The sequence below is a fragment of the Gallus gallus genome, chromosome 4 (genome assembly GCF_016699485.2).
Source record: "Gallus gallus isolate bGalGal1 chromosome 4, bGalGal1.mat.broiler.GRCg7b, whole genome shotgun sequence".
Classification (NCBI taxonomy): Eukaryota; Metazoa; Chordata; class Aves; order Galliformes; family Phasianidae; genus Gallus; species Gallus gallus.
Window position 1 is genome coordinate 30,739,192 of NC_052535.1, and position 23,757 is coordinate 30,762,948.

Consider the following 23,757-nt stretch of genomic DNA (forward strand, 5'->3'; position numbering starts at 1 on the left):
TTTTTAACTATATAAAGGCCTTTGGTGAATCTTTAAAAGACTTGATGGAAGCTAACAGGTAGTTATTATTTGTAAGAGGGGATGGAGAAAAATAATTCATGTATTAACATATCTTGCATCAAAGAATCACAGGCATGATCTTTTAATCTTGAATAGCTGGTATTGCCATTGAGTTTTATAGCAGAAATGCTAAGTCACGGCCTGAACCAGTGATTGAGCACCTGGTGGGAAGGCAGGGCCAACCCAGGGCAGCTCAGCTGCATGCATTGCATCTGAATGACCAGAAGGGGTGAAGCCAGGATCCACCCCTTCCCAGATCTCATTTAAGGGTTGGCAGTGGAGGTAAGGGTATCTCTTGCTGGAGGTCCCTGCCTACCAGAGGCCTTTAAAAGGTAAGCATTTTTTTTTCCCTTTGTTTCTGTATCCACAGCTGCTGCATTTGGGCTTGTTCTCACTTGCTTCAGCCTAGGATTCTGCCACTTCGTTATTATTACTACCCATCACATTATAGCGTTACATCATTACAAGCTTAAATAAAACTATTCTCTTGCTAAATAACTTATTTTATTAGTACAGATGTTTTCACAACTGCGGTTTTTTCTAGTCTCCTGTGTGAATATAATCACTTTAAGACAATAAATCAGTGTAGAGGTGTCTGAAAATGTCACGGCCCTTTCTTGATGTGCTTCTCTCCTTGATTTTTTTTTTTCCCGTTATCTTGCTATGCTTTAAGCCTTTAATCAGCACATTGGAAGCTAGCTGTGTTTTGATTATCTGTTTTATTAATTGCTCCTGGTTCATTCTGTTCAGTACATTGTAGCCTCTTATTCTGCTTTTGAGATTCGTAACTGTGACCTGGCAATCGCCTCTTCTGGATTTGTGCCTAAATATACGACGTAACTCACCAGTCATGGTAGTGCAGTGTATGTTCTTTACACACATCATCTCACAGTTCATTTTCTTCAAATATATTTATAACTCTGTGACTTAAATAGTTAAACCAGGACACCCTCTGGTCATGTTGTCCCTTTTTGGTAAACTGCCTTTTCATTACTCTTCAAGCCTTTCTTCCCAACTCCTATGTTTTTCATGACTTGTCTTATTTTTCTTGACAAGTTCTCGTGAATAGCTTTTTGTCAGATTATTTTTTCATACCTGCTGGATGATCTATGTTTCAGTTCAACAAAAACCCCTCTTAAGTATGCTTGCCAAAGGCCAACGAAGAACTATTGATTGCTGTAGGAACTAGAAGCTACCCATAAAGATATGAATGCTTTGGAGGCTTTTTCAGCCCCCACCATCTCAAATGATAAGTCTTTTGTAGAGAGAAGGTGAGTGGTATTGGATGTCTATTTTACTTGAGATTACTGTTTTCAAGACTTTACAGTTAGACCATTTATTTGGCTTCTTTTTATGCCTGCATGTTGCATGATTTGCAATGGACTGAAATTGTTGGCCAGGTTTTGCATTCAGTGTTCTCTGACCGTTGTCATCAGCTTCACAAGATAAACACTACACTTGTTCTTGCCATCTCTCTCCAAATGGGCTCCAGAATAAACAAGTTGTGTCGTTTGTAGAATGAAGCTGTTGTATTGCCTGCTAGCCTGGGTGACTGCTCCTCGGAGGGGAAACCTTTCAGACCTCTGGGACAAACAGAACTGTACCTGTAACTCAGACAGCAGATGTGTGCAAGCTGGCTGGAGTGGCTCTGTTGCCAGAGTCTGCAGGGCTCTTGAGATGCTATGCTTGTTACTGAGGTGCCACAGGCCCATGCTGGTGTGCTGAGGCTGTCTGCCACTAACATGTCCCTCTGCGTTAACATGCTGTGAGCTTCTGAGGAAGAGAGCTCTGATTTCCCTCTCTTGTTCATTTGAGGTAGCTGACAAGATGGCTTCTATTTATCCCAGCTGTAGGAGGTGATGATCTCTTCAGCTGCAACAGCTCGGTTTGATTGAGGTGTATGACAGAATGGTAATCAAGAAGCAGTTTTAGTGGAGAGACAGACTCCTGATTGATTAAAAGCCTATTGTAAATACAGGTGTAGTATTTACTCTCAAATACAGTGAGACTATAATGTTGGCATACCATTGGTTTGCAATAGGGGTGCAAAGATGACCAATTTTACTGCTGTGAATGAAAAAGAAGGGTATAGTTTTTACTTGGGTCTGATTAAACACATTATAGTTATGAATGGTATGTGGATCCTCATTGTATGCTTATTTGTCACATGCATGCAAAGTCATCAAAAGTCATGAAAGTGATGTCAAACCCAACTTTATAAACAGAAGTTGATTTCAGTCATCTCACAGGAGTGTAGCAATTGTTATTCTAGCAAGCGTAGATTCCTCATTTTTTCTCTTCGGAATTGGTTTGTGATTGGTTTGTTCATTCTGTCATGAAGGGGTGAGTTTAAAAATCTGCATCCTCTCTTCATAATCCTGTCAGCTCCTTTGAGACTTCAAATCTGTGAAACTTAGAGGAGGCAGCTGTTAGGTAAATTTTGAAAGAGAAGCTATAATCTTCATGTGCTTCAGATTGTGGAGAGGTCTTAGGGTCTCTTGTAGCAGTAAAAAAAATCCTGTCACATTCAACTCTGTTGCACTTTATATAAGTGAGCTATGATTGTATTGCAGCGGGCACTTGGCAAGCAGGCTTTCCTTGCTCAAAGAATTCAGTTTAAGTGGACATGCTACTTGTTTGGGCTTGGTGAAAAACACAGCTGACCTTTTTAAAGATATTCTAATTTTTATATCAGGACTGCTTTCTTTATGCAATATCCCTCTAACGTATTGATGCATTCCTTCATGTGAAGAAATACTGTCCCTCAATGCTACTTTCCCTACCTTTATGTAATAACTTTGGAATTAGTTTTTTTTATTTCTTCAGTTTACTGAGCCTAACTTGTTACAAGAAGGAGAATGAGTCTCGGTGTGTGCAACGCTGCAATAAGATGGTTTTCCCAGAACACTTGATTCTTGGCAGGAGGGAGAGTGTTCTGTCTCACCTCTGAGCCTTTCACTTCTGCCTTTTCTTGATCATTCTGGGATTGGTAATCCCGAGCATTTTCAGATACATGTGGAGTCTGAAAGATGGCTACTGTCCCATCAGATGTTTCTTCAAATCTGTGGACCAGCCTTCCCAAGTCAAAATCACCATAGAACTGGCAACAGCACTATTAAAAAATGGATCCAAGCTTGGCTTCATTTTGAGCATGACTCAAGCAATGGTTTGACTACAAACAAACCTCTCAAACGCAGCTTTATGCTTGTGTCTGCTGGATTTTGTCCATGCCGTTTTCTGAAGCAATACAGAAGGAAGCTACCTCAGTCTGGTGCCTTGAAGAATTAGGTTTTCAGGAGGTGGATTTGTACGTTGTGCCAGGAGAGGAGTTCTGTCAAAATTCTTTCATGGCGTATGTTTTAATCTGTATATGGGGTTTCTTTGTACTCCTGCTGATAATGGTTGATTTTGTTGCCAAATCCAAATATATTCTCTGTGGTGTGGCCAGTCTGTTTTATGGCCCACTGTATTCCTCTTGGTTTTTCAGCAATTGTGTAATTGTGGTAAATGATTTCCACAAGGAGAAAATTTGCACAGTTATATAGCATTAAATTTCAGTTTAAATTGGATGACGTTGCATTTATGGAAAGCAGCTATTTGCATTCTTATAATCAATATACTAAACTCTAAACATTCTAGAAATTAATAGTCTTCAAAACATTTTCTAGAAAAGTACTTGAATGTTGCTCTTGATGTTGATAAGGCTCATGTGGCATCATAAACAATTACCATGAGCTTGGAGCCTCCTGCTTGAGGAACCTGATTCTGCAGAGCAATCTTTTAGTGAGGGGCACCATGTTTTTTGGCTTGTGGGATCCATTAGTGTTACATAAGCCCTAGAGTAATCTGTATTGTGAGCAATCAACAGAAACAGAAAAGGTGTGTATATTATAGAAAGGAGAGTGTTCATTGAAGCTCATAATGTTTGTTTGTTTGTTTTTTATGGTCTGGGCTGCTAGGATGAGAGTTATACAAGGAGAATGATGTTCCTGATATTCTACTGGAGGTAGATTTAGTGTGTATATGTGTCCTGCAGCTATGCTGGAGGGAGGATGTGGTGGTGGGAGTGAGTGATGAAGGACAGGCAGAGGGGGAGCAACTGGCCAAGGAGCTAGAGACAAATGTGTTTGCAAACAATTTTTTTTTCTTCTGATTGCTTGAGAAACTACAGGGAATGCTCCTTTCTGTGCCAGCAGCTGTGAGTGGATGGCAGTTTTACGACTGTTCAGTTGGATGGAATGGTCCCAAATGTGTTGATTTGGGAGCTGTAATGTTGCAGCTGAACTTAGAAGGAGGCTTCTGTATATGGGAGCACTGTGTGGGACTCGGGACAGGGAAAAGATGGCCTGATCACCCTGTGTGTAGTTTCATCATGTGTGTAGTTTATTTTGTGTTGTTTGAGTTGTCTGGCATGGTTTTTCTTTCAGGAGTTAGGTGGATGAAAGCATATGCAGAGTGTGTGGCCATGCTTTTGTTCTGTATGGCTTGGTCATCCCTTTACTGATTTTGCATGGGAAACTGTGATGGCCTCACATCAGTGTGTACAAGGAGTCCAGTCAGAATTTGTTATTTTTACAGTTGTGCATAGCCTGAAAAATGTGACATGCATATCACACAAACAGGAAACAACCCTTGTAGGAGACTGAATGTAGCTGAAAACCTAATCTAAATAAGGCCGTTAGTCATCTCCATATGGTAACCTTTCAGTGCCACACAAGTTTGGAAAACGTGCTCAATGAATGTGTGGATACCAGCTGTTGCCTTACGCATTTAAACCTCTCTTTAAAATCGATCTGAGGCACATATATTTTACATACAGCAATTGTGAGTAAAAGTCTGCATGTATAAAAGTGTTTACATGGGAACTGGGCTGGACTCCTAGCACTAGAAATGAGACTGAGGTCTCTTTGATCATCTGAGTTTCTTATGACAATAAATAGCTTAAATAACAAAACAAAAAACACAGAAGTAACATACTTTGACAGTGTCTCGTCATTTCTAATTACGTAGTTGTAATAAAAAGAATACAGCGTGTTTAAAAGTGCTGGCTAATATGTAATGGCTGGCTTCATTTCCTCAAATCCTCAGAAAGAATACCATGTAATACAGCAGTAGACTGATATCCCCCTTCTTCTCATATAAAATTTTGATAGTGTCAGTTTCTCTGTTTACATGTGTATAATCTATGGGTGATATTTTGTCTATTTTGTTTTTCAAATGCCTTGGAGAGTTCCTGCCTCTTATTTCTGCTCCCTCCTTCCAAAAGCTTTCCACCTCTGAGTTTTTATGGAGCTGCCGAGAACATAGGAAGAGGGCAGGTTTATACAAGTAGAGTACAAACTACATGTGGTACTGTGAGAAAATATTTAGTGTATACCTGGGAAAACAGTTGTTTTATACATGTTTAATAAAAGTATTGTGTATTGCTGGTGAGAAGTGTAGCTTCCAGACTGCAAGTCTGATGTGCTTAACCTGGAATTGCTGGTTTACTACTGAAGTAAAAAATAGTGACATGGAAATTGAATTGCATATTACTTTCCTTATAGAAGGCAAGTCTTAAAAGACCTTGAAAACATTGTTGAAGTAGGAATAGAAAACAATGATTTACTTTGCTCAGCACAGATTTGTTGCGTGTGGCAGTTCACACTCCTAAGTCACTTTGATTTTGAGGATAACAGTCAAACAGGTGGGTCTGTGGTGTTTGTAGGAGCTGACTGTGCCTGTTGCTCTCTTTTGGCAGCATCTGCTGTGAGTTGTGCACATATTTTCCCTGAATGTCAAAACAGTGTATCTGAAATTACTGTACTTGAAATATGGAGTACCCAGTGAAATTGCTACTAACTGGCATAGCCAGTTAGTTTTGGTTCTTGTTCTTCATGCAGTGCTGAAGTTATTCTGCATTCTTCAGAATAAGAATAATCTTCTGCTGAAGTTATTCTGCATATTATAGGTGCTTATGCTCTTTACATATACCATAGCACCTCCCAGTGATAATGATGTGGTACAGTGATTTGGAAATACTTTTTAAATAACAGAGCCAAGCTTGGGGTGCACGTCACTTCATTTATTAGGTTTGTGTTGTCTCATCAAATGCGTTGAAGTGATGATCTCATTTTATTTTTGTCTGGAAAGCTGAATGAAGAGAGATTAAAGGACATGAGAGAGAATAGCCCTGATATTCATTCCCCACCCCCTTCTCTTTAAATAAGGTGCAGAGATGTGCTTCAATCGTCTAAACTGATTCTGCCTCTGAGGGCGCTGTAGGAGGAAAGGGAAAGGTCTAGAGGGACTTACTGGCACATGTGGTTTCCTTCTGGCTCAGGCAGACTCAGCAACAGGAGAAGGTCTCACAGTGGAACAGATCCCAATGATTGGTTTAAAATCTTAGGGGTTATGAGGGGAGAATATTGAAAAACAATAACAAAAGCAAAAAAGAAAATAAAAATCAATGCTTCGGCAATAGAGTCAACAGGGAACTCACTGGCTTTGTAGGTCACTTGATTTACATCCAAGAAAATGTCTGCTCAGGCTTTGGCCTCCCAGCACACCTCAGCAGCACTGCCTCTGTCTGCTTGCTGTTCTGAGAAGCTCTTTGAGAGCAAACTGTAGGAGGTCAAGTTTTTTTTCTGAATTTTTGGGGGGGTTGGCGGGGGGGAGGGGGAGAGGAAGTAGGGAGTGGTTTTATCCCCATCTTTCTGTTTATCCACCCTGGTTCAGGATTTATAGGAAGGAGACTCTTGTTGGTAGGACTAACCCGTACCTGCTTTCAGGTCTGGGTTTGAAAAATGTTTGTGAGGGCAGAGGCGGCAGAAGCAGCATGGGTTCGTCAAACTGAGTAGTTGAGAGTTAGTGACAGCTTGTCACTTGTTAGAGTCACCTTGTTTTTGCAAATGCTCTTTTGGATACTGTCTGTAAAGAGGCTGTGTGTGGAAAATGTGGATTTTTTTAGTGCATAAATATTTGAGAGCAGTTATTCCAGGAATGTTGTGTATTACATCTGTTTGAGCCCTGTATATGTTACAGATGTGGAGAAGTGCAGTGAGTCCCATTCAGGTGATGGATTGGCAATGTCTTGTGGTCTTTCTGATGGTATATGGCATAGACAGAAGGACTGAGTACAAGGATTCAGTAAAACTTTAAAGGAAAAATATTTTGAAGTCTCCCTGTGTCTAATTAAGTTTTTATCTGTCTTTGTAGTTAGCTTCTTGTACTACTTGGTTTAAATTTGCCTTTCTGCAAATGAACTTGATTCCTTGTTAGTCTGCCTTTGGTGATGCAGCAAATCATTCACTGTCATTTTGATAATTCCTTATACCTGTGAAGAAAGGTGTGCTCCTCCTGCCCCTTGTCAAAAGGAGAGCTACAAAAATAAGACAAAAAAAAAAAACACCTCATTTTTTAGATTTCTCTTGAAAGTTTTTTTTAGTAAGCATTTACTCTTCTCTAAGTAAGCTTTGGAATATTTATCCGAGCATCTGAGAATGACTCTTGAAAACAACAGAACCTTCAATGATGGCATTAAAGTGAAGGAGGGAGGCAATATATATTTTTCCCCTCATTTCAATGGAAAACGCATATGTTGTCATCTCTTTCATAGGTCATCAAGAACAAGAAAATTAACAATTTCCTTTTGCATGTCAGACATTTAAAAGTTGGTCTTTGCAGTATAGAACATACAAATTACGAAAGCATGTGGTTAGTTAGCTAACATTAGGTCTCTACTTGTAGCCTTCTTCTAGAAAGGCCAACCATAAATTTCTCAGAAATAACCTTCACTGAGATACGTGCTTCACTGTTGTCTAAGCTTCTGTGAGACCAATCCTCGCTAAGTAGTGCAGGAGTATTTGTGTGCACTGTAGGAACATCCAGTGATGAAACTGCCTGTTAGAGTTTATTATGTTTACTATATTACTGCTATTACTTATGGAAGGTTTTATTCTAAAATAACTAAATATGGGATTTTGTATTTTATGGTTAAGAAACTGTTTACCACCTTTTTAGCGTTTAATACTACAGTAACAAGAAACAGACTTAACTACTTAAACATATAACTATCTTCATAGCCTACACTGTTAGTTTTATGTAGTGTCCTGCCATAACTCTGTCCTGGGGCTTTAACTAGTGAATATTGGCTGGTTTTTCTGCTTTCTGTGATGTAAAGATGAGACTTCATCTACTGCACATGTTTCTAGGAAAAAAAAAAAAAAGACAACTTATGCTACAAGTCAGTAGGAATAAACAAGAGGAGCTCCTTTTTTTTTTATTGCTGTAATTTAATTACAATAGTGATAAGGACCAGAAAAGAGTGAAGACCAGGTTTTCTTTTACTTACGTTGACTCTCAAAGCCCCTGAGGTACTGAGATTGGTAGTTTCATACTTGGAAACAATAGCTTGCTTTTTAATGGGGACAAATGTGATAGCCTGCAGTACAAGAGTAAACAACTACATGAATACAGACTAGATAGGAAGTGAGCATCTTTAGTGGTTTGACTTGACCTATTTGGCTTCTGCTCGCAATTTTGCAACAAACTTGGAGGTAAGAGGGGACGCATAGATGTTACATTGAGTTGTGTGGCTTCTCAGGCACTTCTGTACTGCCAAGGGTTGTTGGTGGTTTACTGATGACAATGTCTAGTTGTATTATGCTTCAGAACATATGATTGAAACTGTCCAGAGGAATTGGTGTAAATGATAAGAAATACATTGAATGTGACCTGGGAAGAGAGGCTGACTCCTGCACTGAGTGTTTCTTCAGAGATGACAGCAAGGGGGCAAGGAATGTTAAGTGTCTCAAAATGTGCACAGGAAGGTACTCTGAAGTGGAAGAGTTTATCACTTTTCTCCCTTTTACAGGGAATAGAATGAGAAATAGTAGGCTTAGATTGCAGAGAATAAAATTGAGATTAATGTGGAGTTGGTACAATTCCTAACAGTAAAGGTAGAATAATACCATAACAAGATGTCTGGTTAGGTTTTGGAGACTTGACCATTGGAGATTGCTAGAAAAATTCCTGTTGGGAAAAGAACAGGTGTCTGTGATGCTTCTTGGATGCTTAGGAGTAGGAGCACTCCTGGGAGCTGGTTCAGTTGCTGGCCTTTTCAGAGTGGACAGTCTGAGATGCGTGTATGCCAAATTAGAGGCAAGTAGGTGCAAAACTAGAAAAAGGTACAGCTTTTGATGTCTGACTATTGGTTTCTTTCTATAGCACTGTGAGGCAATCTAGCATTGCCAGTAGAATAGCTTTTATCAACAAAATAACTGTTTCTGTTTGCTGGTAAGCTAAAATAGAATACTTGTTTAGAAAGAAAAACTTGACTCGCTGTCTGTACACCCTTCCTCTTCTAATATTGCAAAACAACTGAATGTGGTCTCAAAATGAAGAAGGGTACTGATGACCACAAATAATCTGAGGTGAATGATGCAGTTTTCTATTTCATTCTCAACAGTAAAACGAAAAGATGCTGAATAAATATTTATGGTATGTGACAATCCCATACCTTTTATATGAAGTTTGAAACCTGTTCCCTGTACTACTAATCTGAGTAGGTCTCCTGACATACAAATAGAACTGCACTGCTGGTTAAAACTCTGCTTTGTATTTTGTTTGTCTTTTGTAGGAAATAAGATGACATCTGCGTGTGTGTGTATATATATATATACATATATATATATATATACACACACACACAGTATATATATATATATATATATATATATATATACACACACAGTATGTTGTAGGGAGATCCTTAATTTACTGCAGCAACTATAGAAAGGGAAACAGCAAAATTCTGCTGAAAAGGCTGAAACTGACTGTAAAGGTCCCCCTAAAGGGTTACAGCCCATTGCCACTGGTCTTATGTGAATAAACCTCCAAGGTAAAACCAAGATGGAACTCATGCTGGCACAGGTGTCACTTCAGTATTTCACATTCGGAATCCAACTGAATGATCCCACATAAATGTTGAATGTGTTTGTTTCTCAGGTTGTTAAAACACTGCTGTGGCCAAAGAGGACAGATTTATCATTGTGATGATGAGGTGGTAATAAATTCTTTTGTATTCAGAACGTATCCAAGCTGTGTGACCAAAATACATAGCATTAGCTTCCCCTCCTGGCCAAAAGAAGGAAATGATCTTGGAGGCAAGATACACATGAATTGCTTATCATTTGTATTTCTATATGCTAAAGATAGAAACGCTACTTTTTATATAGCAGAAATAGCACTTAACTGCCACTGAGGGGCAAGGACGGTGCTGGTGAGACATGGTTTATTGGAACCGCAATATAATAAAAGAATGAGATAGGGTGACTTTTGGAAAAGAGTTCTTTTCTAAATGAGGGCCTGATTTGGAAACGATCTAAAAAAAATCAAATTTTGAACAGAAAAGTTCCCAGTGTCCGTGTTAGATTCCTCTCAGCTGGTGCTAGAAAGAAATATTTTCCTGCGTTTTGTGTTCTGTCTGTTGATGTTTCCAGTGCAGCTGAATCTGTTATGGGTGTTACTTTTAATTTGGGTTTGACTTTTTTTTTTTTTGCTTGCTTCTGTCTTAAAATTTTAAATCTTGAATCTTAGACAGAGGTGAGAGATTCTTCTCTATTTGCTCTGGTTGCCTGGAAAAGAGACATTTACAATGCAAAATTTAGTGATTTTTTTTAAGAAGACTGAAGCTTTGCATTTGTGGGCGTATTAGAGAGTAAGCGTATGAGCACAACATGCATGCACTTACATACAAGGAACCAAAACTACTTGCAAGATAAATGATAGCCTCATATTTAAGATGTTTACATGGACTGCAGGAAACAGGCTTCCCTGTTTGTATTGGGAGTTTGGCCTGAACTGCAAATATTTAAATTTTCCTTTATCTCAGTCTTGAATACCAATTATCAGATTTATTGTGGGTTTGGTCTTCCTCTTCGTATTGACTGTGTCATGTGAAAAAGTGTGTCTTGATATGTTTTGCTGCAATTGTTATGTTCCTATGGCCACTTCTACCTACTATCTCACTTCCACCAATTGTCCTTTTCACCTACTTGTGAACCATTCAGCACAGGGATGTTGAGACAGACTTCTGAGCACTGATGCTGTTGGAGATGCAGGGGAAAACATTTGAATGCATGAAAGTCTACCTCTTCTTTTAATGTTAAAGTTGTTTACAGTGATAAACTGGGTTATGCATTCATCATTGATTTTTTTGCCATAACATATGTATCACTTTGTGAAGTAAGATTTTAACATTTCACTGTTTGATTGTGCTAATTTCATACCAATCTAAGGAATTTTTTGCATACTGGGTTGGGGGGAAAAGGCAGGTAGGATTTAGTCTCTTGTAAGCATGAGCCTTTGGTACCAACTTTGTCAAGTCTGAAGGAACTTAGAAATTGACACTAATTAATGATTTACATACGCACAAAGTAGCTGGGAATGAGGATGCTTTGTACAAGTCAAGCGTCGGATTTTACTATGCTTACTGTATTTGTGAATATGCTTGCTATGATTTCATTGCGGTGCTGAAAATAATCAGGAGGCAATTAATGGCTTCCTTTTCAGATGCGCAGTGATGCCTTGTGTGAGAAATATTTTGATATCATGAGTTACTGGAGGCTATGGAGAAAAACATTCTTCCTATGCCAAGTGTTCTTTTATTAAGAGAGAGAAAGAATGATAGTATTTTATGGGCAATATTTTACTGGTAAGTGACTTTGCTTTCCTGGCTTATAACTTTTAAGAATGAATCAGTCATGGACAACATAATCTAGTTTGTATTTACAAGCATTAGTCTATATGAATGGGTATAATTTTTTTTTGCCCATATAGTTATTGAGAAAACATAATTGTTTCTAGAAGATAAACTTTTTTTAATCTTTTACATTTCATTTTACGTCAGGCAGTTCACTGTGAACAGTTGGAAAAACTTCTGTGTGATCAATAGGAAGCTTTTCAGTAGAGGGTGATGTTATTTCTCACTAATGTGCAGTCATAGCTCAGTTAATACCAAAAAGACAATGTTGAAGTCACTGCCATAAAATTCTGTGAAGAAATTTCAGCTCCCTTTCTTAGAAAAATGCTTTACAAATGTAAACCATATTGATATAAGATGATGTCTGTCTCCTCTTTCTTTAGATACTCTCTTGGTAGGTTTCAGGAAAAGTTCAGAGCCTTTTTTTTTCTCCTCACATTCACCAGACAGCTTTAGCAGCTCTCACAATGTTATAGCTCCTCTCTAGCACAGGCACAGTGAATCTGCTGAACCGTTGGAGTTGTTCCCCGTTTGTAGGTTGCTAGCTGGGAAAACTGGGGTAAGGCTTTTGTCCCCAGACCTAGCCAGAGTGCTGACTTTTGCTTCTGTCTTGAAGCCTTTATACAGTATGCAGTAAACATCTGCTTGTATAACTGTGAATGAGCCTTTGGGGAGAGGCTTTGCCGAGGCTTTGGGTTTTGCATTTAAGTGGGTGAACTTTCTGATGTGAATATGCTTCCTGCTGTATTTTTTTTTTCAGGTGTTCAATTTTCTTTAAAATGATACATAAGGATTTTTTAAGTTTGGAGACTGTTCTTATTAAAGGCTGCTGCTCTTCACTGAAAACAAGGCTGTTAATCAGCAAGTGCCTTGCTTAGTGTTGCTCTGTGAAGCTCAGATTAGTTCAGTCTTCTGTGATTGTGTGTGAACTGAAATGAATTGAGGAGTGTCCTCTGAAATAAAAGGACAAGCAGTCATTCAGTCACCACTGCAGTTTCAGTTTGTACTGTAGTAAGGACTATAGTTATTCTGTAATTTGCCTACACCTGACAGATTGGCAGGATTTAACTTGCACCAAAAATTATGGCTTGCTTGTTGCTCTGGTCAGCGGTGGAATGTTGCAGTAGAGACCCCTCTTGTGTGCATTGGGGTTCAGTGTATTTGGCTCACAGCTGTGAAAGGGGAAGAAGTGCTGTGTTGCCGTCTCCTGGGAGCTGGGAGACAGGTGTACAGTGTTTGCAGAAGAGAGCTTGATAGTTTGGATACTTCATATGGATCTATGTTATGTCAGCCAAAATGTTTAATGTGGTCTAAGAAGTATGATTTTATTTTTCTTGAACTGCCTGTAATAGCAATAAAACCACTAGTCTGGTTGTAACCATACTAGTCAAAAGCATGCATTTGCAAGTAAGGAGGGTGAACTCTGAGAGGTAGAATGGAGAAATGTTGGAGCACGTGAGTGAGAGAGAGGGAAAAAAAGACTTGTAGCATAGTACTATGCTACAAGTGCAGTATGAGTAGCCAGCATAGGGATTGTTACTGAATTTGTTTTTCATAATGAGAAGATCATTTAGCAAGAAGGCATAGCAGAGAAAGGGAATGGCTGAGCCTGCTTAAATATCCCTCCCATCCTTGCAAAGGGAGAAGGAAGTGGTGTGGAATAAACAGAATAAAGCCTCATCTCTGAATAAACATCATTTCTTGTAAATAACATGAATATAATTGTCTTGTAACCATAACCAGCAAGTGTAGCCTTGCTGAACCACTAAACAGCTGGGGGGCGGGTGGGGGGGGGGGGGGGAACAATATAGGTAGTTCCTACATACAGCGAAAGTACATCTTCATATGTTCAGGAAAAAGCTGGTGGGTTTCAAGCTGATGCTGTTCATTTAATTGTTTGTCTTGATGTAATTTCTTCTCAGCATTTTTCATTTAGATCATCAAGGATTTCATTTTTGTACTTGCCTTTGCAGCACATTGCTTATAGCTGTTTCCATGAATACATTAAATGCTGAAGTGACAATAATGTGCACAAAAAATGCTTTTGGACTTCTTAAGGAGATGAGCATAGCTGTGGAAATCTGAGTTCTGCCAGAGAAGAGAAGAATGAATGGATCCAACTAAAACTGCAAGGGGAAGTCGATTAAATGGACTGTAAATTTGCATGGTAGAATTAGGCAAAGATGCTAATGGTAATACTGCTTGTGTTGCATCAAGTTACAGAACACACTTTTTTTTTTCTTTTCTGTTATTTTAGGATCCAGTTGCATATTTTGCTCAAAGGTATGTGCATCCCACACACCTCTACTTCATGGCACAATGCTTTTTAACAACTTACAGCAGGATTGTTACAGTACTGGCTCAGAACTATGACTGTAATTTACTAAGTAACCAGCAGTACATGTGGGCCAAGAGAGCTTGCGTATGCTGGAGGTCAGAAAGCACAAAACAGTGACACTAACCAAAATGTGTTGGAGTGAGTGTAATAAAGACTAAAAAGATGCATGTCTGGTCATGTATGTTAAGAAACCATAGGGGAAACATGAGAATGCTATCATGGGACACAGTGTAGATCAAGGAGACTTGAGATATAGTCCAGCTTCTAAGGAAGTACTTTGTCTATTTTATATGAAGTCAGAGTAGGATAAGATCAGAGAGGCAGACCTGTGCAATCTCTATTCCAGTGTACTAAGAGAACAGGTGAATATAAATTGCAGTGCAATACAGAGTCTGTCTGTGGAGTCTGACACGTGGGGGCCATTTACAATGGGAGTTGAGGAGAGGGGGATGAAAAAGAGATGACTTGAACATTGGTGAAGCTCAACCAGGAAATCCCAATTGTTCAAGGGTCTGGAAATGGTTCTTCCAGGAAAAGTACTCTAGAATACATGCATGGTTTTTCATGGTCGTATCAGATTGGCAATGCAGCTGATGTGCTGCATAGAACACTACATGTTCTGAACTGCTGAGTGCACAGTTTAATTCTGGTCCACAAGATGACTACACGAAGAACTGAATGTTCTTCCCTTCAGATCACCGATCTCTTGAACATTTAAAATGTTGTTGTTGAGCTTAATGAATACAAGGAAGAAGTATAAATTAATAAACAGTCGAGGGCTTAAGCGTTTCTTCTCGAAGAATATGCAGTGGTCGTGCAGAAATTCCGGTTTAACGTTTTGAAGATGTCAGGAGTTGAGTGCGGTTTTGCAGCCCCCTTCGGCAGCAAACCTCCAGCGCCAGGAGCTGAGGGGCTCTGACTGCGTGCCGTTGATGTCTAACGCCCCCTCACGCGCTATCTCCCCAACGGTCGTAACGGCTGCGGCTGAGCGCGAGGAGCAGCGCGCACAGTGCGTTCCCTCAGAGTAGCCCCCACCTGGCGCTGCTACGTTTCCCGGCCCCGGGGCGGGCTCTGCCCGGGAGTTCCGGCACGGTGTGAGGGCGTCACTTCCCCGGGGTGGGGCGGCCGCCGATGAGGGGACGGCGGGTAGCGGCGCGTCCCCGCGGCACTGAGGTGTGCGCGCCCCTGAGAGGCTGCCTGGCGTCGGTGGTTCTTCACTGAACACCGACCCCAGAGGCGGGAACGGAACGGCGAGGTGCGGCGCGAGTGGGCGCCGTCCTGACCCACGGGAGCGTCGCCGAGAGGCAAGCGGTTGTGGGTGCCGCTGGGGCTCGCGCCGGTGCTGACGGAGCTTGGTCGGAGCGGGCCTGGAGTGTGTCAGTGCCTGTAGCTTGCTGCTAAATGTTCTCGTGTCGTGGCCGTGTTTTGTCAGGAAATAACGTGTCATAGTTTGTAAATCCCTGCACTCATCAAAGTAGAACATATGCTGACTTAATGTGTGTGAGGGTTGGTTTGCTGTGTTTGTTCCTAGGCCTTTAGGGTGGTCTGTACGCTGTTAGAGGCTGTTGTACTTAAAAGTGCCTTTTAATCAGATGATTGTTCACAAAAGTGATGCCTTCATTTGTTACGTACAGTAATAAAGTGATGTGATGCGATGCGATTGATGATTCTATAGCATCATTTTGTTCTGTTTTTTTTTTTATTTGAAAGAACAGACCATCTTTTTTGCTTAAGATGGCAGGCTGGGATGAACTAACTGATGTGTGCCTGTGTACATGTTTCATCTGAGTCCTCACAAGCACTGAGTTCTTAGAAGAAAGTAAACATGTTTTCCTTTCTTCTTAGGGTTTCTGCAAGCAGAGGTGAAGTGATACATCTCTGGTACTCCAAACAAGATGAAGATCCCTTCTGTACTGCTGAGATTCCCTCATCGTTTTTTCTCTAAAAGAACTTACTTCAAGAACTTGACTTTCATTTCCAGATCAGATTTCCTGTGCGCTGAGTCTCTTACACCAGTGCATCTACACTGTTCAAAATGGATGTGTTTGTCAAAGTGTTTGAGCAGAGAGCTATGTCACCAAACTGCCCCTGAGCAGGAAGCAGAGGAGCTTTCCAACAGAGAAAAAGGACTTGTAGACAGACTTTACAATGGGCTTGTCCAGGGTCACAGAGCCTGTTTAGCTGAAGCCATTACACTTATAGAGTCAACTCAGACTAGGAAAAAGAAAGTAGCCCAGGTGCTCCTTCAGAAGGTATTATCCTACCACAGGGAACAAGAGAAGTTAAATCAAGGAAAGCCACTTGCCTTTAGAGTGGGTTAGTCCTTTTATGCCTGTTCAGTGGTTGCTTCCGTAGAATGACAGCGTTCACCTTTCATAATCACTATTGTAATTTAAACATTGTACTCTGTAATCTTGTATCGTTGATTTCTTATGATTTCTGATAATTCTAGATTGCTTCTGCTGTCAGTGAAGTTACAGCTTGGGCTGGAAAAGGTTCTTGAAAAAACTGTAGAATTTATGCTTCTTTAGTTGTTATGGGATAGTTATTGTTCTGGGTTTTTGGGGTTTTTTTTTGGTTGGTGGTGTTTTTGTTTTGATACGTATTATGAACTGAAATGTTAGGTAGTTAGCTGTCATCTAAACTTAGACAGGGAAGGATGTAACTAAATGGATCTATTCTTATCCCAAAGTTGATGTTTTCTTTGAGTACATTCTGAATTCTTTTAAAAAATCCATAAGAGGAAAAAATATGCATCTTTCTGCTTTATTACATTGCCTTCAAGCAGCAACTTTTAATCTGAGGAGAGCTGAATACAGTTTTCTTAGAAACTCTAAAACGTTTTTCCCTTGCGAAGGGGAAGAACTTGTCATGCTAAGTTGCCATCTTTCCTGTGTACAAAAGTAGTAAAAATGGGAACTTGAGTGTGGGAAGCATAAGAAATGTTTAGTAAAAATTATCAAGCTGGTCTTATCTTACATATTTTGAAATGCTGGCAAATTGGCTAATAGCCCTTCAAAGTAAATCTGAAAAATAGAGTTTTAGGTTATTACGTTTTTGAAGTTTGGGGCTATAAACTATTGTAGTTACATTTCTTAGAAGGGAGGAAGTAAGGTTGGATAAAGACCTAATGGTATGGATAGGATGAGGCGTGCTGAAGTGAGCTTTGCTGTTTTGGATGAACCAAGGTATATTTCAAGCTAATTCCAACTGCTTAGTTGGGTATATAAATTGTGGCACATCCTTTTATTTACCTTTGTTGTGATATTGTGACATAATGTGAATTGTTTTCAAATTAGCAAATTAGCATTGACAGTGCTTATGTAGCGTGTTACATTAACAAGGTGGTTTGTTTTTTTTTTTGTTTGTTTGTTTGTTTGTCTTCCTGTTTCCCTAACATGCTTATTTAGGGTTATCTGGTCCTCCTGGTGCTGGGAAATCAACTTTCATTGAATGCTTTGGGAAAATGCTTACAGAAAGGGGACACAAAGTGTCAGTGCTGGCTGTAGACCCCTCCTCTAGTACAAGTGGTGGTAAGTAGGTCTTAATGTTTCAGTCAGGTTTCTAATATATTTTGAAATGTATAAATACCTCTTTGGGGCAAATGCAGGATAAGTTAGGGTGCCTATAAGGTATTAAAAACTAACATTATGTCAGTTTTTTCATTTTCCCCATACAATATGAAATCAAGAATTATGCATCAATGTCCTGATTTTGTCAGGTTTACACTTTTCCAGTGTTTGAATGCTCTTCTACATCTTTTTTTGTCTGAAACTATAGTTAACTGCTGTTTTTTCTCTCTCAGGTTTTATGTATCTGTTTATTGCTGTGTGAATTAGAGAGTAGAATGACTTTAATTTATGTTTATATTTCGAAAGTGATGGTGATGATCACTAGGCTGCAAGCACATGCCAGTTTATAACTTTAAATTAGAGTATGCTGCGATCCACGTGTGTATTGGGTTAGAATAGTTCTCAGTTCATTACTTCTCAATAAGAATTTCTAGATTTGTGATGAGTATCTCAATGTCTCAGTTGTCAGACTTGTAGTGTGGATTGGTGATTTTTTTAAATTTGAGATTCTTCAGGGCTGTGTGGCTGTAATCTGTCACTCTCAAAACAAAACTTTTGGGGACTCTGTTAGAATATGCTGCAATGGAACTATTTAAAAAGAAACGAATTTCAGACTGCAGTGACCTAGAACTAGGAAGGATTATGTTCTTGTGTGTGTACATTCAGGGCACATCAGTAGAATGGCAGTATGCCAGGGTTGCAGCACTCACGTGAATTGAACATCTCTCATCTTTTGGAACGTGCATTAAACAAGTAAAACCCAACACTGCCAACAAATACCAGGGTCATAATGTGGTAATTTGTCTTTTTGGGAAGAAACAGTAAAGATGAATTTTGTGGCCTGCTGTGTGTAGACCACAAAAAAAGCTGCTTACGAATTGCAGAATCCACTCTGACCTAGAAGGAATTCTTCATATTTTGTAGGAGTAAGGTCTGCTTGTCAGACCTTTCCAGCTTCTGAAAAGCAGATGAGCCAGGCAATAACTTCTTCTTGCTCGTTTCAGGGGTGGCAGGGAGTGGGGAAGGGAGATCTGACTGCTTTGCACGTTTGAAATAATAGCAAATTTTTAAGGTTCTTTATTGGGTGATAAAACGCGGATGACTGAGTTGTCAAGAGACATGAATGCATACATCAGACCATCTCCAACCAGGGGGACGTTAGGAGGTGTAACAAGGACCACAAATGAAGCCATTCTGCTGTGCGAAGGAGGAGGCTACAATGTTGTTCTTGTGGAAACAGTAGGTAGGTGCTTAGGGTTTTCTTCCAGATAGCCTGCTGTGGTACCTAATGTCAGAAGTGTCTCTAAGTACAAATTTCATCTTCTTTCATCTTGAATTTTGCTCCTGCTATTATACAAGGTCACTGGGTGAAAATGGTTACCCGCTGTCAATTTTCTAGTGCTGTACATTTTTACATCCTGTAAAAACACCAGAATGGTACATTCCACGTTGTCTGTGCTTATTGGTATTGAGGCACAGGAGCAGGCTGTCCAGAGAAGCTGTGGTGCCCCATCTCTGGATGCATTTAAGGCCAGGTTGGATGGAGCCCTGAGCTGCTGGGGGGCAGCCCTGCCCACAGGAGAGAAGGATTGGAATTAGATGGTCCCTTCCAGGGACCCTACAAGGTCCCTTCCAGGCCAAGCCGTTCTATGATTCTGTGGTTAGTCAGTATCAGAAAGATGATGCAAGACTGTTATTTGTTATAAGTGCTGTCATTAATGTGACTGTGAAAACTTGTCATAAGTGGTAAACTCTGGATTTAATTTTTCAGGTGTGGGACAGTCAGAATTTGCTGTGGCTGATATGGTTGATATGTTTATATTAGTGCTGCCACCAGCGGGTGGTGATGAATTACAGGTATTTTTCACATTCTCTTTTTAAGTACTACCTAAGCTTAGAAAGAGAAATTTTATCTATGCAGGCAGTTCATTTCAGTAGCATTTTGTCAATTACACTGTTGTTATTGGAGTCTTTTCAGTCTTACCAATTTATCACACAATTGGGATCTGATTTTTTTTTTTCCTGTAAGAAGTGCTAGGTTGTAAGATTTTTATATTCTATGACTTATGACCTATTTACTGGTTACATGTGATTTATTGGGAGTGGCTTTTCTTATTACAGAAAAGCAGCATAACAAGTTTTGCAAACTTGGTCATGTTTTGGTTAAACTTAAGTGTCTGTGCATAAAATAGTCTCTCACGTAAACTCTGATATCCATATATAGCATCCCAGCATCAGAATAGTGACTGGTGATGATGGAGGCCATTGGTACAACTGTTGCATGACTAGCATATCCAACCACCCACCTGCAGGAGCCACCACAAACCAAGCTTTTCTGATCCGCTTTCTGTGATTAACTCAGTGCATCGCAGCTATTCTGGGTATTCATGATTTCTCTCTGTATTCTGTTCAGGGTATCAAACGGGGTATAATTGAGATGGCAGATCTAGTTGCTATAAATAAAGCTGATGGGGATTTAATTGTGCCTGCACGGAGAATACAAGCTGAATATGTTAGTGCTATGAAGCTGCTTCGCAAGCGTTCAAAGGTTTGGAGACCAAAGGTGTGTATACTTTGCTATAGCATTTTTGTTGAAGTGTTTTGTTTGTTTTTGTTTTCCCAGAAAAAGTGCTGAATGATTTACAGCTGTTTCTGTCTCACCTAGCTGTAGAAGTCTCTCTCAGCTCGTTTATAAAAAGTTTAATATGATTGCTTAGCTTTTTTACACTGTATGAGAGACTTGTTTGCTGCTGTTTCTGTTTCACCTCTGATCTCAAGGCGTGCCACATGACATACTGCAAAGCCACAGTCCTGCCCACTGTGATTTCTGTTGTGAGCTACAATCTCAGCGCTAGCAGACCAATTTCTAACATGGGTTGTAGTTATACTACCTTGTCTCACTTTTAGTAAATGATGCATATCTCAAAATGTCCCATGAGCTATTTTTTCCCTTTTTATAACTCTCAAGTGTACAACAATCTTTATTCTTTCACTTGTTCATGTGTTTCCTTTTATTTTTTGCTTTTTTTAATACTGAATTCTCTTTCATTTCAGATAAGATTTTTAACACTGTAAATTGTTGCAGGTGTAAACAGATACGTTTCCACCAAAATATTGTTTTTTGACTTTATTGATTCTTGTTGCTGCAGCGTATTGTTTTGAAGTAATCATATATGTGGTAGATGGTTCTTTGTTTTTCATCACTCTGTGTGTTTAGTTCATCACTATCTTATAAGCGGCTGATATACCTGCATGGGTACCGTTTTGTTCAGCCGTATAAATGTTACCCAAAACACCTGTTTGAGACCAGTGAATTAAACAGGTTATCAGAAATCTGTCTCTGTTTCAGTGTTGGCATTATCTGACTACTGGGAAAAAAGGGAAATATTGATGTGTAGGGACTTCAGCCATCAGATTGGAGAGACATTCTTTTCTTAGAAAGGATAAAAACAGTGCTAACATTTAAAAGGTTCTGTTGGATGCCTAAAATACTTCGGCAGAATGAATTCCTAGTCTGGGAAGCATACATAAAAAGAAGTTAAATATCTCATTTCCAGAATACTTTAAGTGCAGCAGGGTAACTATCAGAGTCCGTCTACCGGAGTACATAATCAAGTTTACATTTAAGTAAAATAGCAACACTGTACATTTTTAGCTAAAGATCATATTTAAAATGATTCTCGCTTGCTATACAAGTAGTTGAACGAGCCCTGTTTGTCCCAAATATTATGGGTCTCAACATCTATGTACAGTTGGTACAATCCCAACTTTGAGATTTTTTTTTTATTTTTCATTCTTTGTGGAGAAAAGTGTGAACAGCACAGAACTGTTCTGAGCAGCATGGGGTAAGTTTATTGAAGCAAGCTTGCCTTCCATGTTACCTTACTGTTGCAGTCTACCTGATGCAGTAATTCAACCCTTAAGCCTAGTAATCATGTGGCTTTAAAAATTCTTCTGAATCCAACAGGTAATGCGTATCTCCGCCAAAACTGGAGAAGGTATCTCAGATATGTGGGATAAAATGACAGAATTTCGCGACCTCATGCTCACAAGTGGTGAGCTGATTGCCAAACGACGGAAACAGCAGAAAGTGTGGATGTGGAATCTCATCCAAGAAAATATGTTGGAACATTTCCGGAGTCACTTGGCAGTCAAAGATAAGATTCCACTTCTAGAAGAAAAAGTTCTTAGTGGTGTGTTGTCTCCTGGGCTGGCAGCCGATCTGCTGCTGAAAGCATTCAAGGATGGTCTCTGATCATTATATTCTACTGTGTTCTTGCTAATTTCTTCATGTAAACGTAAATATTAAATACAGTTTCTCTATCTGTGAATTCAAATGTTTCACTACAAGAGACACTAATGGAATATGTATTTATTAGTTTTAGTATGTATTAGTACTCTTCCACAAAAATACTGAGCAAAAAATACTGTAGGATTCTGTATATGCAAAGTTCAGAGCAAACACACATCCAGAGGCTACTACACGTGGTATTTGGACAACAGGACTGTTTTTGAGTGTACTAATCATGGATTTGTTGGTCAAGAATGTGACTGGTTTTGAAAGGGCGAGAGAGAGGTTTGGTGCAGCAGTTTTATTGTGGGACTATCTTAGAGGTGATAAACAGAACGGAAAGTAGAATTGATCTACTATCAGTTGTTGCTTGTGTGGATTACTTCTTTCTGCCTCTTGAGTCTCTGCAAGAACGTTGGACCTCCTGGTAGCACCTGACCACAGTCTTAGTTTTAAATACATTGTATGCATTTAAAAAGAGTTGTTCAATCGCTGTTGAGAAGCTATAGCTATTCTCTGTGTGCTAGGAGAAGAGAATTGTAACTGCCATAGATTAGATGACTAGATGTCTTAAAACAAAAGCAAAGTTTAATTAGACTTTTTAAAATATAGACATATGGAACGAGTGCCATCCACCAAGTTTTTAATCACAAGTCTTTTTCACAGAATCTCAGAATTCCCAGAGTTGGAAGGGACCTCAAGGATTATGAATGTCCAACCCCCCTGCCACATGCAGGGTCACCAACCTCTCTATTAAACACTAGACCAGGCTGCCCAGGGCCTCATCCAACCTGGCCTTGAACACCTCCAGGGACAGGGCATCCACAAGCTCTCTGGGCAGCCCATTCCAGCACCTCACCACTCTCATAGTAAAGAACTTCCCCATGACATCCAACCTAAATCTTCCCTCCCTCAACTTAAAACCATTTCCCCTTTTCCTGCTGTTATCTACACTTTCAAAGGGTTGACTCCCCTCCTGTTTGTAGGCTCCCTACACTATAATAATTGATCTCTGGTCTTATTTGACTGAAGCAAGCTTTTCATATTCAAACAAAATGCCTACTTTTCTCCTCTCTTGTAGATGACATGACTATTGAGGACTAAAATACTTAAGATTTGGGTGAGGTTTTTTTGTTTGTTCTTTGTTTTTTTGTTTGTTCGTTTGTTTTTATTTTATTCCCTTGAGAATGCATCTTGAGGTGGCATTTTCCTAATTCATGAACTGGAAAGCAGGGTTATCTACTAAATATGAAAAGTAAAATAGGAAAATGCTGATTTCTTGAGGGCTGACAGAAAAGCATTAAATTAATAGGAGTTTTAATGAGTCTACTGTTGTTTATATGAATTAACACAAGGCATTAGGTGCTTTTTATAGTCCTGATTTTCTGTATGCATACTATAGTATGTGAGATAGTGTTGTGGGGTTTTTTTGTTGTTGTTTTGTTTTGTTTTTAATTTAAATTTAAGTTCAGTATTACCTGTTAGGAATCCAAGGAATCCAAACATGTGTGCATTTTACAGAGCATTTGTGTTCTGGCAGCCTGAGTCTGGATTTCTCAAACGATTCCAGGGTAGCAATGAATTGGTTTCCTTTGATTCTATTTTTTTTTCCCTCCATTTTTCTTTTTCTTTTGGAGACATTTTTTTTTTCTCTTCTCCCTGTACCAATTGTTTTATTGTGTTCTCAGCTAAATCTGCTTTATCTTGCTAGACCTCTGTACTTCCTAGTTTTCACTTCTTTGTAGGTGTAATG

At 39.5% G+C, this 23,757-nt stretch overlaps 1 protein-coding gene across 1 annotated transcript; it reads left to right on the plus strand.

Moving 5' to 3' along the window:
* The first annotated feature begins 346 nt into the window (after positions 1 to 346).
* On the plus strand, positions 347 to 22,036 carry MMAA (methylmalonic aciduria (cobalamin deficiency) cblA type). Its single transcript, XM_046940385.1, has 6 exons — positions 347 to 392; positions 17,552 to 17,674; positions 18,786 to 18,956; positions 19,485 to 19,570; positions 20,127 to 20,276; positions 21,681 to 22,036. The coding sequence occupies exons 2-6, from the start codon at positions 17,608 to 17,610 to the stop codon at positions 21,966 to 21,968; spliced, it is 762 nt and encodes a 253-aa protein (XP_046796341.1). The 5' UTR covers positions 347 to 392; positions 17,552 to 17,607; the 3' UTR covers positions 21,969 to 22,036.
* Positions 22,037 to 23,757: the final 1,721 nt, after the last annotated feature.

What these genes read in the sequence shown, in the direction of transcription:
- MMAA (XM_046940385.1), top strand. Translation starts at nt 17,608, where the DNA reads ATGCTTACAGAAAGGGGACACAAAGTGTCAGTGCTGGCTGTAGACCCC. An exon ending in CTCCTCTAGTACAAGTGGTG is followed by an intron (nt 17,675 to 18,785) that starts GTAAGTAGGTCT and finishes CAAATTTTTAAG; the next exon opens with GTTCTTTATTGGGTGATAAA. An exon ending in TGTTCTTGTGGAAACAGTAG is followed by an intron (nt 18,957 to 19,484) that starts GTAGGTGCTTAG and finishes TTAATTTTTCAG; the next exon opens with GTGTGGGACAGTCAGAATTT.